Here is a 19,362-nt window from a genome sequence, read left to right as displayed (position 1 = left end):
ATAAAAACTTAACAAAATTATTTTTTTATTGCTGCAAGGAACAGGCCAAGATGTTCTAACATCTCAGAAGGGGCACGGAGGAGGAAAACTCAGACTTCAGGTAGGACAGCAATGTGGCTGTCTGACATATGATAGCTGTACATTGGCATGTCATTGGTTCATCCTTGGCATTTCATACTTGCGCCCTAGGTACTAGACAGATGGTAACTAAAATAAATGTTTACTCCCTAGTCACTTTTTTTTAAAACTTGTTATCCATTACATTTAGTACGTTTAGTAAATTTAGTAAGTATAGTTTTTTTGTCCTCAGAGTCAAAGGCGCAACTTCACCCCTCGAGTTTCATTTGGAATCAGAACCTTTATTGAACAGGCATTTACGGTCACTTTCAGTGAGGCCAAACACCTCAGCTGAGAAGGCTGGATGAGCAGCGTGAATACTCAGAGAAGCATGAATGACATTCTGAACTGCAGGGTTATCTGCAAAGGCTAGGGGGTCATTTGTCAAGGAGTGGAGCAAGGATTAAGTACTCTTCTATTATGTTTGCCAGCACATGTGCGCTGTGCGATTTAATTCCACTGACTGTATGTAAAATGTTTCCATTTGAAGAGCATCCAGAGCATTATATATAGAATCAAATTTGCAGGAAGAATGTATAAAATTAATTTATTTCAGTGTCATAGGAAGTGAAAAAATGAGACCTATCAGTCACTTCTGAGTACATGCGATCTAAGAGTGAGAATGAAGGTGATGGTCATTTGGATTACAATCCGATCCATTCATCCAGTAGTTGATTGTGCCAGAGTGGTGACACGAAGCTCATTAGTATGGAATTATGGGATGGCTCTGGATCATTGACAAATGTAAGAAGTATTGAAAGTGACATTGCACATGTTTTGATCCTTGATCACAGTTTTGATCTGTTGGTGCGCTCTTATTGCTCAACAGATTGCTATTTGTAGCAGAAATACTGAATTAGGAGCAAAACGTGAATACTAGGGAATGTAAACATGGCTGTACAGCCCTTTTTTTTAGGTTTAAGAGTTTTACAGCTCAGCTATCAAACAGACCTATTGTTTCTAGCACACTTACAGTGGCCTTTGGACCTACCCCATTCAACCAGTGGCTTATTTTGTCCAATCTGTTTCAGTCGTTAGGTTAGGACGTGTTCATCATGTCTTGGCTAACCCCAGTGGAGTATTTATTTCTCACCCTAATGCCACTGCCCTTTACAATGCATCCCTCCACATCTAATTGAGTGCTTGCATTGCAAAGCATAAGAGACTAGCATACATTTAAAAAATACACTTAATACATCAGACTTTGTCACAGTGAATTATTTGTTATAGCTGTCTTCCATATCGAAATCCTGTTAGCTGGGAATTATGATTATGTCCCACTCATTCTAAATGATGCCATTATGTGCCATCCATCCTAAATGATCGCATAATTTATTAATCCGTTTTAATCATGTTTAACCTTGTCCTGTGTATCCATCGTTAAAGATTTTCCCTTGCAGGTTATACAGCGGTAGTTTTACAAGAACATCTGGATCCCTGACTTTCCAGTCATATTTATGAAGAACTCCCTCCATATATGTTGAGCCCACCCTAGTAGTATCGCCTTCTCAGGATGGGATGAGCTAGCCTATGATGAACATGTTACAAAAAATGGTTGAGCCTTCCTCATCCAAGGATAAAATATCTTTTCTCATTCTTTGACCTTAAGTCGGAGTAGTGTTATTAGTGTTTTGATTATCACATATGCTGTGGTTTAAAGTTGCTTGGCAGTTATAGATGGATATAAAAAAAACATTACATCTATACAAAGGGCTATAAATGTCAAACAATTTAGACATCTTCTTCTTGAAGTTGCTTCCACTCATAAGTTGCATCCAGAGCCATGTCAAAATCATCTTTTTCTTGTTCTTTTGTGAGCTCTAAGAACACCTGTCACAAAAGGGAACAGTAAAAAAATAATTGTTTGATATGTTCATTTGGTTACGAATATGACGATCAAAAAAATAGCATGCAGATTTAAAGGTAAATTAGGGAACTTTACAGTGTTCAAATTTTGAAACGATCATGAAGTACTGGTTAACCCTAGTTTCAAAGTTCAGTTCCTTCCTCTCATACTTCCACTCTTAAGGCTTCAAACATGTTAGCTATATTGCAAAATCTTGTAGAGCTGCAAGATATTGGGCCAGATGCATCAAGCATTTCTCTCCTCGCAAACCGGCCGAATTGCAGAATCGGCCCATTTGTGATCACAAAAAACGCTTTTCCGATGCAGCAAACCCAATTTTTTGATTTGGTAACCTGTTACCGAATCGCAAAATGGGTTTGCGAATCGCCATTTGGAAGGGGCGTGTTTAGGGCGTCCCTTCCAAATAGCGAATCCAAAAGGTATGCATTAATGTTTTGTGGCCGTGAATGTGGTCGCAAAACATTTGCATTTTACCACCTACTTCAAGTAGGTGGTAACCTATTCGCAAATGAGAAGGGGTCCCCAAAGGGACCCCTTTCCCTTTGTGAATGATTGTAAAATCTTTTTTTAAGAGCAGGCCATGGTCCCATGGACCATTGCCTGCTGTTAAACAAGCATTTGCAATGCAATAGGTCTCGCAGTTGTTAGAGTTTGAGCTAATGGCATTGTAAATGGCAATGCCTTTTATTGATGTGTTAGTTTTTAAAACATAAATAAAAGGCATTGTCATTTACAATGCCAATAGGTTAATCTCTCGCAAATGTGAGACCTCATTAGGTTAAAGCCATTTGCTTTGCTATACAATACCATTAGCAAAGCAAATGGCTCTAACCTAATCAAAGGAGAGACCTAACAACATTTTCAATGCGTGTTTATACAGTGCAAGCTTGACCCAATAACTGAAACCATAAATCGATATGTCACTTTGGGCCTTCTCTTCACAAACTCCTCCCCTGTATAGAATTGCGGCGTGAGAATGAGCACAGTAGTCGTTGCTGAGATGGTGAAAGGTTATGTTTATTTCACCCGAGCCCCGGGAACACGACCTTTCAATACATTCGTGTTCGGCCTCTAAGATGACCGCCCGCACTTCCCAGCATGCTCTGGGTCTGCACTCTAAAAGACTAGAACGCGACACCACATATCTCCCCCCTTTGCAAAGAGGGAAAAGGACAGAACGGGGGGTAGGGGGTATGAGTGAATAACAGTCTTACTTGACCTTCATGTCAAAGTCCTCAAATCTCTTCGGCAACTTGACCAGCCTACCCACTCTGGTGCGTGAGTGCGTCGGGGTAACCTCCACCCGCTGGTCACTCGCTGGAAGTCCTCCTTCCCATGTTGCGTTAGTCTGTTGCCATCTCTCACTTCTTTCGGCACTTGGGATCAGTGCTGTTGCCTGCCCGGGATCTTCCACGCCATCACTCCCCTCTGGGGTGTCCAGATCTTCACTTCCATGGTTGGGCGCAGTGGGGCTTTGAACTGTTCCTCCAGTTGTCTGTGCCGTTTCTGGTGGATTGTTTTCTTCTGAGGCAGTCGGACTCACTCCTGCGTGGTCTTCCCACTTCATGATTCGGTTGCATCTTGCCATCCTATCCAGTGACCATAGAGCTGACCTGGCGCATGGCTCCACTACTTGTAGTGGTGGGCTGAACTTGCTGTCTCCTTTCTTCTTTAGCACAGCTTGTTTCACTCTTACCCACTCGCCTTTTCCCAGGGTTACTTCCTTGACATTTTGTCGTTTGTTGTAATATTCTGTGTATAGGGCCTGCGCCTTGTCGATATTGCTACGCACCACTGCAGGGGACCACTTGCTTTGGATGATGAGTTGTTTCCATGCTAGATTGTCTCTTGTGAAGGGGTCACGTCTGCGTAAAATCTTGAATGGGCTGTACCCGGTGTTTGCCGGGGTGATGCGATAGGCCCATACCGTCCGTTTGAGTTCCTTCTCCCAGTCTTGTCCTGCGCTTATCGCTGCCTGTACCAAACCCATGATCACTTGATTGAACCTCTCGGCAAGTCCATTTCCTGCAGGGTGGTACACCGGGGTGTGTTTAACTTCTTTTCCTTTGCGGTCCATGAATACTTTCCATTTTACTGATGTGAATTGCAGCCCATTGTCACAGGTCACAAACTTTGGAATACCTTCCCTTAAGAAAGTGGAGGTGAGGAAGGAGAACACCGCTTCCGTATCGGTCACTTTGCAGACGTCCACTTCCGGCCACTTGGAGTACCTAGCCACTAGTTCAATTGCATATTTGGGCACCCTATTAGTATCCAGAATGGGACCCAGGATGTCCACTGATAGTATTTCCCATGGACTGGAGGAACAAGCGAACTTCCCTATTGGTGGGCGTAGTAAGACCTGTGTCTTGTCTGCTTGGTTGCAAAGATCACACATCCTGACATGTTTTTCCACATGGCTGTCTATTGCAGGCCACCAATAAGCCTGTTTTTTCCTTGCTTTGATTTTTACTATTCCGAGGTGCTCTTCGTGTAGAATGGTGAGAAGATGATTTAATAAGGGCTGCGGGAGAACCACTTTGTCACCTCTTAAAGGAACACTGGGTTGTCTCCTATTGATAATTCTTCTTGGACTTCCCAAAATTTCCTCAAACTGCTGTCTAGATGCTTCTTGTCTGGCCACCCGTGTGTCACATATTTATTTACCACTTTAAGAGTGTCATCACTTGCATAGGCTTCTTCCCACTCGTGCGCACTTATCACCGCCTCATGTTCTTGCGTGAGTGCAACCATGTAGTCTTCCCATTCTGAGGGCTCTTGATCTGCTGCTGGTTCCATTGCAGCTGCCCTACTTAAGAAATCCGCAACTTTGTTCCTGGTGCTGGGAAGGTACTCCACCTCATATACATAATCAAGTAGCCTCAGAGTCATCTTCGCAATGCGGGCTGTCACGTGCGCATGTCCGCAGGAGGTCAGGACTCTCACCAGTGGTTTGGGGTCCGTGGGGAGCAAGAATTTCGAGCCCCATAGGAACTGTCTGAACCGCCCCATGGCCCAGACTGCTGCCAAAATTTCTTTTTCTATCACACTGAATTTCTTCTCGTTGGGTGATAGTGAACTTGACGCAAAACTGATTGTGATGACTTCTCCTACCTGAGACTTTTGTGTGAGCACCGCGCCTAAACCCTTGTCACTGGCATCTGTGGTTAAAATAGACAGGGCTGCCTGATCAATCCCGTTGAGGGGAACAGCGGCGCAGATATCGAGTTTTAAAAGATCAAATTCCGTTTGCTCTTCTTCCGACCATTTGAAGGTATTCTTCTCCTTCAGGAGTTGTCGCAGGTGGTGTGTTTTGAATGCGAAGTGGGGATCGAATTTGCTGTAGAACTCCGCCATCCCTAGGAAGCAATGGACGCCTTCTTTCTGCTTTGGTGTGGGCGCTTCCTTGAAAGCTGCTACATTGTCTCGTTTCGGCTCTATCCCACTTTCGCTAATCTCGTGGCCCAGGTACGTCACCGACCCTACTCCAAATTTGCCTTTTTTCCACTCTGCGGTGAGTCCATTTTGTGCCAGTATGGTCAGGACTGCTTTCAGTTTTGCATCGTGATCACACTTTGGTTTTCCCATGATGAGGATGTCATCCTGAAAGTATTGCGCTCCTTCTCTCTTCTGGAATAACCGGTGCATGAGTTTTTGAAATACTGCAGCGGCTGACACCAAGCCGAACGGCATCCTTAGGAACTTGAAGCACCCAAACGGCGTGATGAACGACGTCAGATGTATGCACGAGGGGTGTAAGGCAATTTGGTGGTATGCTGAGGTAAGGTCCACCATGGACAACCACTTGAATCCTTTTGTCCTTGCCAACACATTGTTTATACAGGGTAGTGGGAACTTGTCCACCACTATGTTCTTATTGAGTTCCCTCAGGTCCATGCAGAGACGCACCTTGCCATTCGGTTTCTGTGAGACTACCAGTGGTGCGAGGCTCTCTTTATTTATTTATTTATTTAATTTGTATAGCGCGTTATAACCACCGGGGTCTCTAAGCGCTGATTGTCCAAATTACCTAGTGGGGCTCAGCATATTACTTGATCTTGGCAGTGCACCTAGTGGCTGCTCCATGCTTGTTTAAACAAAACAGTTTTTAACTTTTTTCTGAAGGTTAACAAATTGCGTTCCTTCCTTAGATCAGGGGGCAGTTTGTTCCACAGAGCTGGGAGTGTTTTAGAAAAAGCACGTCCCCCCACCGTAGCCAATTTAAACCGGGGTTGGGATAGGAGAGTAGCATCTGATGAACGTAAAGTCCTACTCGGCGTATAGAGGGATATTCGGGACTTCAAGTATTTTGGTGCATTCCCGTACAGCGCCTTATGCACTATACACAGTCCTTTGAATGCTACTCTCTGCCGAATTGGGAGCCAATGAAGCTCCTGCATCAGAGGGGACGAGTGGGTCATCCTGGGTTTCTTGTAAATCAGCCTGGCTGCGTCGTTCATAACCCCCTGTAGCTTATCCAGCAGCCGCTGGGGTAGCCCTATGTACAGAGAGTTTCCATAATCCAGCCTAGCCAAGATTATAGCTGAAACCACATGTTTCAGGGTGGAAAACGATAGCAGTGCCGATATTTTTCTCAATTGCCGCATTAAGCCAATACAGGTGCCTACTACAGTCGTGACCTGTTTTTCCATGGAAAGTTTTCCATCCATGTACAGACCCAGACTTTTAACTGCAACCGCTGGTTTCGGTGGTACACCCAGCTCTACAGGCCAGAATTTCTCGTTCCAGGGGTTGCCCGTGATGGAAATGGGCAACACTTCCGTCTTGTCCGGGTTAATTTTTAGGGAGTTTTTTGACATCCAATTAACCGTGGCTTTAAGTATGTCCTGTAGCCTGGTAGACGCTCCTGGACCTTCCTCCAGCCGGATGATAATCTGGGTGTCATCAGCGTAGTTATATACTAGGCAGTCCATCCTGTTCAGGAGTGCAATCAATGGCTGCAAATAGATGTTGAAGAGTAGGGGTGACAAAGCAGAGCCCTGAGGGACCCCGCAAGAAATAGGCGCAGAGGTGGAAAGCAGGTCCCCCAGTTGTACTCTTTGTGTCCTACCCTGCAGAAATGATGCAAGCCATGCCAGAGCTGTACCCCTGATACCAAAAGACCTCAACCGCGACAAAAGTTGTTCATGACACACGGTGTCAAAGGCCGCGGAGAGATCTAATAGTACCAGGGCGCTAGGTGTTTTTGTATCTGCCCGGCTCCTCAATTCATCTCTCTGCGCTTTTGATGGCCTCGATAATTCCGTTTCTTTCCAGATAATATAGTTCTTCCTGCACTGCCTCTCTGCTTCTGAAGGGGATGTTGCAAACTTTGTGGCTTACTGGTTTGGCTCCAGCCTTGAGGCAGATTTTGTGAGTGAATTTTGTCAGTAGGCCTATCGTCCCCTTGAAGACTTCAGGATATCCTTCTTCCATACGTTCTCTTCGTAAGTTTGGGCTGTGTCCGTCATTAGCATTTGGTTTGTGCCTCCTGGGTTTAGTTGGATGCCGATGGCTCCTGGGTCCATCCACCCTAGCACCGAAGGTCCTTTCTCGGCGACATACAATTTTCCTTCTGCTGTTCGCCCCTTGAACTCGAACATCAGTGGGCGATAACCTCCCATGGGTATGGGTTCACCTGTGAACGTGACTGGATGTATGTCTGTGGGGACCAGGTGAGCACCCGCTCGGGGTTCAAAGTCTCGCTCCCACACCTTACGTTGGATTATTGTGTACGGTAGCCAGAATCCGCCACCATGTTCACCTCTATGCCTCCAATCGACATTTGTAATGCTGGCTTCCTGGACCTTGTACAGTCTATACCTAGCACTTGATCATCTATGCACAGGACTTCATCTTCTCTTTCATCTTCAGGGCCTTCTTCGTCTCTGTCCGATCCCTGAGGGATGTACTTCACTTCTGCTTTCCTGGGTTTACGTCGACATACATTTTCATAGTGTCCCATTATTCTGCAGTATGAGGATTTGGCTCTGAAAGCTGGGCATCCTTTATCTCTTCCTGCGTGTGTCTGGCTACCACATCCGTAGCAGGTATTTCTGCTGTCCCCTGGCGGTCTTTGGGGTTTCAAGAACTTGAGAGGGTATCTCTTCTGGTACCTCGCACCCTGCGATGTTTGTTGATGCGTCACTTCTTGTTTGTTCCTGTCTGAAATCTTGCATACCTGAGTCTTGTCGATGCTTTCTCTTTTTGCTGCTTCTGCGCATCTCATAGATAATTTTGGCTTCCTTCACGAGCGCCACAACTTCCTTGCGGGGGCATTTCCGTTGACCCATACATTTTCATGAATCACGGTATGCATTATAATCTGGTCCCTGATAAGTTTGTCGTGAAGTGCTCCGAACTTGCACGTTACCGCTAGCTTCTGTAGTGCCGCTAAGTACTCGTCTATCGACTCTCCGCTGTGTTGTTTCCGTTGGTAGAAGTTGCACCTGTCGATTGCTGTGCTTACTACTGGGCGATAGTGGGAGTCTAGATCCTCTAACGCGTGTTGGAACACGTCCGTGTCATCTGCGGGTCTGGTCTTCTTTATAATGTTGTCATACACTCTGATGCCTTCTGGGCCTAGGTTGTGTAGTAGTATTTTCTTTCTTCTTGAGTTGGAGAAGGTCCCTTCCTCTTCCAGCGTGGATATAGTGCTTCCAGTCTTCCCATGGCATTGCCGGGTCGCCCATTTTGGGCAAGAAGGGGACTAGGTTGGTGAGGGAGGACGACTGTGCATGCATGTTGGTTGCGTTGCGTGGCTGTGGGGTTAGTTGTGCTGCCACTCCTGGCGGGCTCCCTGGGGCTTGCCTCTCGTCAGGCTCGAGTGCCTGTGTGGATGAAGGGTTGCTAACCCCTTCGTGGGCTGATCTATAGTCCTCCAGCGCTCCGCTCCCACGTGGGGTGTGGTGCTTGATGCTTGCTGGGTCAGAGCTGGTACCTTCAGGGCTGTGTTTTGCTTGTGCAATGGTGCGCAGTTGTGTCTTACCCTGGTCTGTTCTGTTAATTTGCTTTACTCGATTTTGATTTAAAATCATAAAAGCGTACAGTTAAAAACAATCATAGAAGCATACATACATTAGCACAATATCTGTAAGTAAAAAAACATACACCCAGCCTGTGTGGGTAATTTCCTTATTAATTACACGTATTTCAAAAGATTAACATTCATAGTTCTATCGTTACAAAAAAGGAGAAAGTTGTCCCATAATATAAGCAAATTAATAGCGCTTTCCATGCTTATAACTATTGTACAGTGGTTCCAGCCTGTTGAAAGCGGAAGGGCCACTACCATTCCATACACAGGCGGTTCTACCCATCAGATAGTTGTACCTTGCCTTTGGTCTTGAATGGGAGATGTATTGCGCACTAGGGTAAAAGTCATGTAGGTCCCAGGTGGATATAGGACCATCTCCTTCTTGAGGTTGCCAAGTTTGTAAGTATGGGACAACATGTCTGTTCCTAAATTTTACTAACACTAGGTCACCAGGAATGTCTTTTGGGAAGGAGCCTAACCAGCCCACCCTTCTAGCACTCAATATTCGTCCATCAAGGTCGGGTGGAAGGGGTCTATTATTTGCTAGCCAAAACGTAACCTTGTTGAGTAAGTCTTGCTGTCTTTCGGGTTTACCATATGGGAGTGCTGGTACTCCCGCCAGGACAGACACAAATGGGGCAGCCTCCGGGGGTAGATGTATATGGGGTACCTTTGTAGTCTCTGTTCTAGCAAGGTTGTGCTGCGTTGATATGAATTTGGAAGTGACCCTTGGAGCTTTTGAGACTATTGTATCAGAGTCTAGCAACTGAGTTTGAGCACTTTTGCTTATTGTAGGTGGCTTGGTCTCTTTAAAGGCAGCTGATGGCTGAGAGCGATTTGGTGTATTGATAATTTTGGTGGGTGGGAAGCTATCCTTAATCCTTTCTTCTATTCCCGTCAGCCTATCCCCTAGAGTGTTCATTTTTTCCAACAAAGGTGATAAGAGTGATTTGGCCAGTAGTTCAATCTGGGACAGTAAAGCCTGCTGGGAAGAGGTACTGTCTGGTCAAACTTTACTGCTGTTTCTGTGGTTAAGGGGGAATTATTAGAAGACAATGAAGACAAAGAGGGGCTTAGGCACAGTTTTTGTAGCTTTGGGTAGTTCCCATTTTGTTTAACCCCATCACGCTTCCTTTTAACACAAGAGATCTGTGGGAGTGCTGTGCTTTGAGTGTTAACTTTTTTAGGTGAGAGGGGGGGTTCCTGCGGGCAGTCATTAATAGGTAATGTACAGCCACTGATTATGGTACAGGATGGAACACTGTTTTGTTCGTTTAACGGTTCCAATGGGACGTACCTGGATTTACACAGACTATTTAATTCCTCCCACAGTGCGAGGCATTGCGCAGTGCCGGCTGTTTGTGAAGAAAATTGTATGCTGGGTGTAGTGGGTGTGCTAACTATGGACTGGGGAGAATCATTTTCTTCTGTTTCATCAGGAGTAAGCACTGTTGTCCTATTAAAATGATAGTCTAGTGTCCCTTTGCAAGATCCCCTCTGTGAGGTAGCTTTTTTGGTGACCCCTTTCTGAGTCATGTTGTAATTTAGTTATGACTTAGCTGTATATAGGGAATACAGCGTAATAACACAGTCTGAGTATTTATACAAGAAAGTTCAGGTCCGTTGGTAAGATCAATAGGTGGGTATTGAAAATATAAGAGTATAAATCTATCTACCTCCTCTTTAGTTCGAGCCAAGGGGGGTGGCCCGTCCCGGCCTCCTCAGACCTCTGAGGGCCGTAGAGGGCCCGCCTTTTGCCCGGGCTTAGCCCGGCTAGTCCCGCGCGCTGTCCCGCGACGCGGGGGCTACGTTCCCTTTTGTGCGCCTCCTGGCGCGAAGATTACGTGTAGCGGCTACTTCCGCCGCTGGGGCGTCTGGGGCTTGTAGTACTGAAGCGGTCCCCCCTCCACGCTGCAGCCGCTGCTGGATGTGGACTGCGGCGGCGGGAGTGCGGGACACAGGGAATCCTGCGGCGGTCTCGGGAGTCAGCACGTATGAGCAACTTGCCCCCAAAGATTGTCTCGGTCCCCCACTCCACCGGGGCTACGTTCCCTTTTGTGCGCCTCCTGGCGCGAAGATTACGTGTAGCGGCTACTTCCGCCGCTGGGGCGTCTGGGGCTTGTAGTGCTGAAGCGGTCCCCCCTCCACGCTGCAGCCGCTGCTGGATGTGGACTGTGGCGGCGGGAGTGCGGGACACAGGGAATCCTGCGGCGGTCTCGGGAGTCAGCAGGTATGAGCAACTTGCCCCCAAAGATTGTCTCGGTCCCCCGCTCCATCGGGGCTACGTTCCCTTTTGTGCGCCTCCTGGCGCGAAGATTATGTGTAGCGGCTACTTCCGCCGCTGGGGCGTCTGGGGCTTGTAGTGCTGAAGCGGTCCCCCCTCCACGCTGCAGCCGCTGCTGGATGTGGACTGCGGCGGCGGGAGTGCGGGACACAGGGAATCCTGCGGCGGTCTCGGGAGTCAGCAGGTATGAGCAACTTGCCCCCAAAGATTGTCTCGGTCCCCCTGGTCACTCCTGGGTGCGTAGAGGGTACTGCCTCCTTCTCTCATCCAAGTAGTCTGGAGTGTCCCTGGGCATGTCTGCCCTCTGCAGATGGGGTTCAGGTACGCAGGGTGTTGTGTGCTCGGCTTGCCTCTTCCCTGTAAGGCCTGTGGATGCCCTGTGTAATGCCCTGCATGTGGATCCGGCCTCTGTTTGCTTGCTCCTGTGGGGCTGTGGATGCTTGACAAGCAGGAGTAGGGCTCAGCGCCAACACACGCTGTCTGCTGCCTCTCTGATGCGCTTCCCCCCTGTGGTGTTGCCGTCTCCTCTGCCGCGCTCGGGATATCAATGCCAGTGCCTCGTGGTTCTTGAACGCGCGCCGCTTGAAGGACAGCGGTGACGCCTCACCAAGCCTCGTCGCCAATTTATAGTATTGCGGCGTGAGAATGAGCACAGTAGCCGTTGCTGAGATGGTTTAAGGTTATGTTTATTTCACCCGAGCGCCGGGAACACGACCTTTTAATACATTCGTGTTTGGCCTCTAAGATGGCCGCCCACACTTCCCAGCATGCTCTGGGTCTGCACTCCAAAAGACTAGAGCGCGACACCACACCCTGCCATGAGAAATCTTCCTTACATGTCTGTTGTTAGCCTCACTCCCTCATCTCAGCACTTTTACCACATTTTTTGTATGAACAGTAAGAACAGCACAGTAAAGCTGCTTTAAGCTTCGCACAGGTCGTAACACTCACAAAAAATGTAATCAGAAGTTGGCGATAGTTTCAAAGGTTTGTGTTACTAAGGAAAGGATGTTGCGTGTAAGTGTACCGCTCAACTAACTTTGTAGTTCAAAACACACCGCATCTTCAAGAAATCTGCACCCGCTGCTTTCTGCATTTCAATACACAAACTGCTGCAAGCTGTTCTGGTGCTGTGCGATGTTGGACTCTCTTAATGTGTGCAAAGCAACTCCTAGGCAACAAATCAGAAAAGTTAAAACAATATTAATTATCTTAGAAGCATCTCGAGCGTTAGTGAAATGCGGCTTCCCACCTCTTTCGTCTACGTGTCAGATAACTAGTGGCATAGCAAGGGGGGGTGGAGGGGTCGGTCTGCTCCGGGCGGCATGAGTTTTGAGGATGGCGGCAAAAGCTGGGGCCGCCATGGGCATCCAAAGGTCTAGCTACGCCATTAGAGACAAGCCTATCTTAAAAAGACATTTTGCACTTGGTCCCACAATGTTACCTCCGGAGAGCTAAAACAAAAGCTCTACCCCAACACTACCAGCCTGTGAACATACAGAAGTATGAACCCACCATGTCAGGCATAGTCTCTTGTCCTGCAGAACTAGTTAGCGCTATCTAAAACTCTAAAAAATAAAAATGACTGACCCTCTTACTATTCAAAGAGAAGTCTGAAGTGATAGCATTAACCGACTGAGGTTTCCCAGCTGAACAACACATTTTTATCATTTAAGGTATGTGCAATACACATTATAATATACAGTTAGTTGTATGTGACAGGCTAACAATTGTTCTTTCTTTGTAGCCTCTGCTTCTACACTCACTGACCCCTCTTCCAATTGCAGAAGCCCTCATAGGACGAACTGCACATGCTCTGCTTATGTCACGAGACCTAAAAAGTGACCTCCAAAGCAGAAACAAGCATCCATTTTGCGACCTGATACAGCCACTTAAAGCTTGAAGATGCACACATAAATATAACATTTGTGTGAGATTAGTGGACGTGAGGGTAATTTTAGGAAGATGGCAGTACAGCAAAACCAGGTACAGCTGTGAAACTCAATTTTTCTCCACAGACTGGATAGTGTGTACTCCAGAGGCAAGATACGAGAAACATGATGAAAGGGTTTTTGATAACATAATGCAACTACCTATTTAAATGATTAAATAAAAATAAAATTAGTGAGCTGATATAAAGTGCGACCTTGGGAGACACGGGGCGTATAAAATAAGCAATCTGAGGAGCCTGAAGTGCAGTCTCTGGTAATGTGGCCTGATTAGGGATCATCATCAGCAGCAAACCATTTCACCTATCCCTCCTACGCCATGGGCTTGCCGTATGGTGATGTTTCTGCACTTCATCACATCCATTGTATCAAAAGCATACTGAGTGCTTCCTGGTTGGAGCAGCCATTCTGTACTTTTCGACCACTGCATCAGGGCCTGAATGCCACCCTCAAACCCATTTCACCTCCCTAGATCTAGTTAAGGCTAAGGGTGGGTGGCGGGGTCAAACTCCGCCACGCGACGGGATCAGAGTGTTTTTTGTCGAAGAGGGACGGAAAAGGAAAGGAGGAAGTGAAAGAAGTGGGAGTGGGTGAGACAGAGTGAGACACACAGGCATGTGGTGACTGTGTAAGAGAGGGCGAGGGAGAGGAGAGGGTGATGGGGGAAAGAGAACAGGGTGGGGTGGAGAGACAGAAAGAGAGGGCGGTTGGAAGATGTAGGGACGAGGAGGACGCAGAGGGGAAGACAGCGAGAGATAACCGTAAGGTGGGTAGAGATATTTACAAACAGAGAAGCAGAGGAAATAGTGAAAGAAAGGCGGGGAAGTTTGTGAGAGGGAAAAAGGAGTGGAGGGCGAGAAACACGGAGACAGAGCGAAAGATGGCCCGTCAGTGGAGAGAGAGAGAAAAAAAAACAAGCTCTCAGCTTTGGCAAAGGCAGTCGCTTGTTTATAATTGCATCGTGCTTTCACTCTAACTGAAAACACGATGCAATTATAATGCAAAAATAAACGCAGCTGCCTTCTTTGGCAAAGCCGAGTGATAACAAAAAAAGTGCGAAGCGGCTATTTAGGGGCCACTGTGTCCCGCCGCTAGTAAAAGATGCAATCCTGGTGGGTGGGGTCAAAAGGAGACAGGGTGTTAACCAGGAGGGACTAAAAACCCTCCTGGACAATCAGAACACCCGGTTTTGCATAATTGGTGACGCAAAACGACGCGCACCAATGCAAAACACGGACGGAGCTGAGACACGGCTTCTTGGAATCGTATCGATTCCAAGAGGCCCTCGTAGGACGAGCAGCACATGCGCTGCTGATTTCAGGAGACCTAAAAATGAAAAGAACACCTTTCATTTTTGTTTTTGAAACGCATTCCATATTCCTTCAAGGAAAATGGACTGCATTTAAAAAACAAATGTGCTTCATTTAAAAGCAATCACTGACATGGTGGTCTGCTGAGCCCAGCAGGCCACCATCCCTGTGATTTTTGCGATTCCTAAGGGGTCACAAATTGAGACCTACCTCATTAATATTCATGAGGTAGGTCATTTGCAATCCCCTAGGAATCGCTAAAAGTGTTCCACACACTTTCAAGCATTCCTAATTGTGATTTCGTAATTGCGAATCGCAAAGATTCTCAATTAGGAAATCGCAAAATGGTTTCTTCATGCATCTTTCCCTTTGCTTTTACCAAGAATGGCGATAATAATTTTAACTGTTGTAAATTCAGTTCAAGTCAATCTATCTAAACGTTTCTATAATCACATTGCATTAGATCATAATTAACTACATTGTCAGGAATAGGATTATTATTTTTGGAGGGAGGTACCCTAGTCACAACACAGTTCAATCAGCAGCAAAGTGAATATTGTGTTAAAGCAGTGCCAACAATTCTAAAGCAAAGAATAAAACACAATAAAATTCCCAAACCAATTTGTAAAAATAGGGACACATTTAATAAGAAAAAATAAATCAAAACCCTTAACATAAGCCACGGGTAACTGGAGATATTACATTTTAAAACTTTAGAGCAAATAGCTCCAAGAAAAAGTGCCAATCAAAACTTAATGTTCACAGTTGATCAGGACAGAGGTGTTAAGTCAGATATATCAAGTGGTGTGTTATCCTAATTAAAGTTTTTACATCCAGTGGCTTGAGAACCTCTCGGGCGAGTAGCGTGCTTACAATTTCCTGATTGATTGATTGATTCAGTGTTAGTCTCTGAAATAGAAGTAAAAATCTTCCAGTGGGGAAAAAGCGCAAGGCTGTGGCCTTGAAGTCTGATATGTAGGAGGCGATCTTTCACTGAAGTTGCTGCTCTGAAGTTCTTTGCTCCAGTGTCTCTAATTTTTCAGTAAATAGAGAAATGTTTTATCGATTTTACTGAAGTGGCTTTGCAATTGAACCAGTGCCTCGGTTTGAGATGCCTTTAAACCTCTAATCTGAGTCAAAATAATGTTAAACTCTATTGGGGAGATAACCACTAGCAATGCCCGTAGATGCCTGCATCTAGATGGCAGTTTCCGTACACCAAGCCACATTAGAAGAAATAGTTAAATCAGCCTTGCCAACATGCCAATATGCTGGAAGAGCTAGATTGAACAGATTCCATATTGGCGCCAGATGCTGCAAACTAAACTGCCAACTGTGGGCTGCTATTATTCTGAGGCATATCAGCAATAGCTACAATGGAGTCACATCAGTTTGTGACAATGTTAACAGATGTCACAAAAGTCGTTTTGCCCATCATTGCAGTGGGGAGGCGTGGCGCAGTGGAGAGGTGTGACACAGTGGCCAGAGCAGCTGTCTTCAGAGCACAAGGCTCATGGTTTGATCCCCGGCGGCAGCTCAGCTCAGCACTATGTGACTCTGGGCAATAACTGACTTTCGACGACGGCCCCCAGCACCTTGAGACCCATAGGGGTGATTAGTTTGCGCTTTACAAATACCGGATTTACGATTCACGATCTTTTTGCAGCAAGTGGCACTTTCCCAGAAGAACTTTTTTTGCCTGTCTTTGGAGTATAGATCAATGTATCCCGTCAGTTCTAGAAACCATCTTGTAGCAGTTGGATCTGAAGATTGCTTAGGCTTGAGAGGAGAATTGTGAAGGCTATATGGGCTTCTTTAGAGCATGTTACACACCATCTTCAATATCGTTCTGCAGACAAAATATTTTTAGTGAATTTAGTGATAGAAGATGTAGGATTACAGTTACCTAATTGTGAAAAAATATTCAGTCTGCCCAAGAGAACCAAGTATAAGTCAATACAATAGTCAGGTTTCGTAAAAAGAACATTTTCAAGAATGCTTGACACTTAAAGACTGTAAGAGTTTAGATCTAGTACATTCAAGAGAAGAGTTATTGAGGACAGACTGGGGCATAAAACCATATTGCCTTTAAGTAAACTTCAGTTTGGACAACCCTGGTGCTATATTATTGCATGTACAGTGATAGACCTAATACTTTGGTCATGCGCTGTTCACTCGACTCCTCGCGAGCGCGGGTTGACAGTTGTAGAGCCGTCACAGGAGGAGATTGAGAGCTCCAGTAATCACGTTGCCCTCCCTAACGTCAGCATTTCAATTGAAGATGAACTGCATACTGGCCTTAGTGAATCTTCGTCTCAACAATTTGGTGACGATCTAGCTGACCCTGGTGTTTTGGAACCACGTTGTCTTGTTTTCATAGTTTCTCCACCTTCTACATGCAGATTGGCTGATGATTTTGGCATTTCCTCTGTGGTATTAAGAAGGACCACACAAACACAAAATGATGTTTATAGTTGCGTGTATATGGATTACACACACACCATTCAAGTACTGTTTCTCTTTCTACTGGATTGTGCCACATCGGTGATATACATACCTTCTTAAATTGATCAAAGTATTCACTATTAGTTCTTGGGCACATCTCATGGATAACTTTAATTTGAATGAATGAATGAATTTATTAACTGTACAATTAATTAAAATCATTACAGTAAAACAATCAGCATATAAAAACTAAAACAGTGATGAAACTTCAGTTTGTTATAGATCAAATGTGCTGCCCCTCCCCTGCACCAACACGATCAGCCTTCGCCAGAGTTTATAGCCTTGGTCATGTGGCCTTACTCACAATCTAGAAGCCCGCTTTGATCCATGAAAATAGGCTGCATTACAAAGGAGTGACCCGTTTCCCTTGGCACTCTGATTAGTAATCATATAAGGCGCAATCCAAAAGGACGTTCTGAAAGTGCAAAAACTGTCAGTACTTGATTGAAGCCCCCTCAGCTTTCTTCTGCTGGATTTACAGTGCTCTTCACCAGTGTTTTATTGCATTCATTCGCAGCTTTTAGGGTGTTCCTGATGTGATAAATGAATTTCCCCAGTCTTGCTATCGTTGTTTTGTTTGCGGTAGAGAGGCACCTGGCTGACGCTTTGCTACAGGACTTTATTCCGGTGAGGATACAGATCGGGCACAGTAGTCACAGACATTTGTTGTTAAGGTTAGGGCAACAGCATAGAAGATGCAACCACGATTCCCTCGTGTATGGACATAATCTGCAGTTTGTGGATTCCCCCCTTCGGGCCCATGCGGCTTTGAAACCCACAATTCCTAGAGTGGTTACTCTCATAAAAAGAATTTTACTTTGGCCTGTGGAGTGAGAGCCTCACTTAAGTAGGGCTGGGCTTTGCCTGCCGTATAAGACCTGTTCAGCGGATCTAGGTGGGAGCTTGAACTGAGAGATTTGAGGTCGATATCAAATGAGATTTCAAACACTTGTTTGTTTATGGCTGTTTTCTAAGCATTCAAGGGGATATCCTGCCACGGTATACTCTCTTCCACGATCTTCAGTATTTTGATCGCTTTTTCTAGGCTGGTGTGCCAGACTGTGCATGGCCCTTCGAAAATAGATCTCAGCTGATATTTTAATGAGCTAACCGGGGCCCTTAAAATCCTTAGATAGAGCTTCATTATATCCCCTGGCATGTCACATCTGGCCTCGCCACGCCTAGCTCCATACTTAGCCTAGCTTTCCTTGCTGACCTTGGAATATGGAGCACTGTTTTGTATGCTTTGGCTTGGGCTGAATTAAGGAAAGCGCCCTGTAGCTCGGGGAAGGCCAGGTGACCATAACTAAGGGCTGGTAGAAGTTTTGCTTTTAAAACTTTCAATATTGGACCAGCAGTCGGGCTAATCAGGTGGTGGCTTAATTGCTCTAGTAGGTGTATGACCTTATTGGCCTTGGAACGCTGCTGTTTCAGATGGGCATTCGCCTTAGCCCGTTCCATCAGCCAAACCCCTAGGTAATTGTATGGCGCCACCGTGTTAATTTGCAGATTTGCCATTAGCCACTGTGCTTTCTTTTTCAAATGTAAGTCCCAAAAATGACGACCTTGGTGTTTTCTTGATTTACTGTCAAGTTATTGATGTTATTAAAGCAATTTAGTGCATTTCGGGATCTTTGTAGGCCCAGCTTCATGTGGTCCATTATAGTTGTATCATCGGAGTATTGTAGCACCAGCAGCCTCACACTTACTAGTCATGTTGCGACTAAACTGGCTCCTTTTAGGGCATCCCCCAGATCTGCCGTGTATAAATTAAAAAGGATGGGAGCCAACACATATCCTTGCTTCAGCCAAATTCTCCGTGGTTATTTTAGGGGACACTGTGCAGGCGCTGGTTTTAACCTGCACCCTGGTGTCTTCATATAGCGATCTCATTGCCTTCATTAAGTTTGGAGGGATGCCCCAGTTTTCTAGCATCCACCATAATTTTCTACGAACAACTTTGTCGAAGGCTGCGCTATAATCCACAAAACAGCTGAAACGTGGAGGATGGTTCTTCTGCGTCGCCAGGGCTGATAAGTGCTCTAGAGCAAGTACATTATCCATGGTCGATGACTGTGACCTAAAGCCAGTCTGGTAGAAGGGTATGATACTGGTCTCTTCGGCCATGTCTCAAAGTCCTTTAGTAGTAGGCAGGCGTAAGCCTTAGCTTCAAGGTCAAGCAGGGCAATGAGCCTATAGTTTGATTGCTTTAAACAGTCTCCTTTTTTGAAAATAGGGACCAAAATGGAGCCCTACCAGGAGTCAGGGGTTATGGCTGTCAAGAAAGTGTGGTT

The 19,362-nt window shown here is 45.8% G+C and overlaps 1 protein-coding gene across 1 annotated transcript in view; it reads right to left on the bottom strand.

Annotated features, from left to right (window-relative positions):
• Nucleotides 1-686: 686 nt before the first annotated feature.
• The window catches only part of LOC144770056 (ABC-type organic anion transporter ABCA8-like), a 2,854,033-nt gene continuing 2,835,357 nt past the window's right edge, over nt 687-19,362 (bottom strand). The window contains exon 39 of the mRNA XM_078654287.1: nt 687-1,947. Within this exon, the coding sequence (XP_078510413.1) occupies nt 1,849-1,947 (99 nt within the window). The 3' untranslated portion in view covers nt 687-1,848. The remainder of the gene's footprint in view (nt 1,948-19,362) is intronic.

Source organism: Lissotriton helveticus, chromosome 7 (assembly GCF_964261635.1).
Source record: "Lissotriton helveticus chromosome 7, aLisHel1.1, whole genome shotgun sequence".
NCBI classification, from domain to species: Eukaryota; Metazoa; Chordata; class Amphibia; order Caudata; family Salamandridae; genus Lissotriton; species Lissotriton helveticus.
Note: the sequence above shows the minus strand (reverse complement) of the source record. Positions and strands in the feature narration are given on the sequence as shown.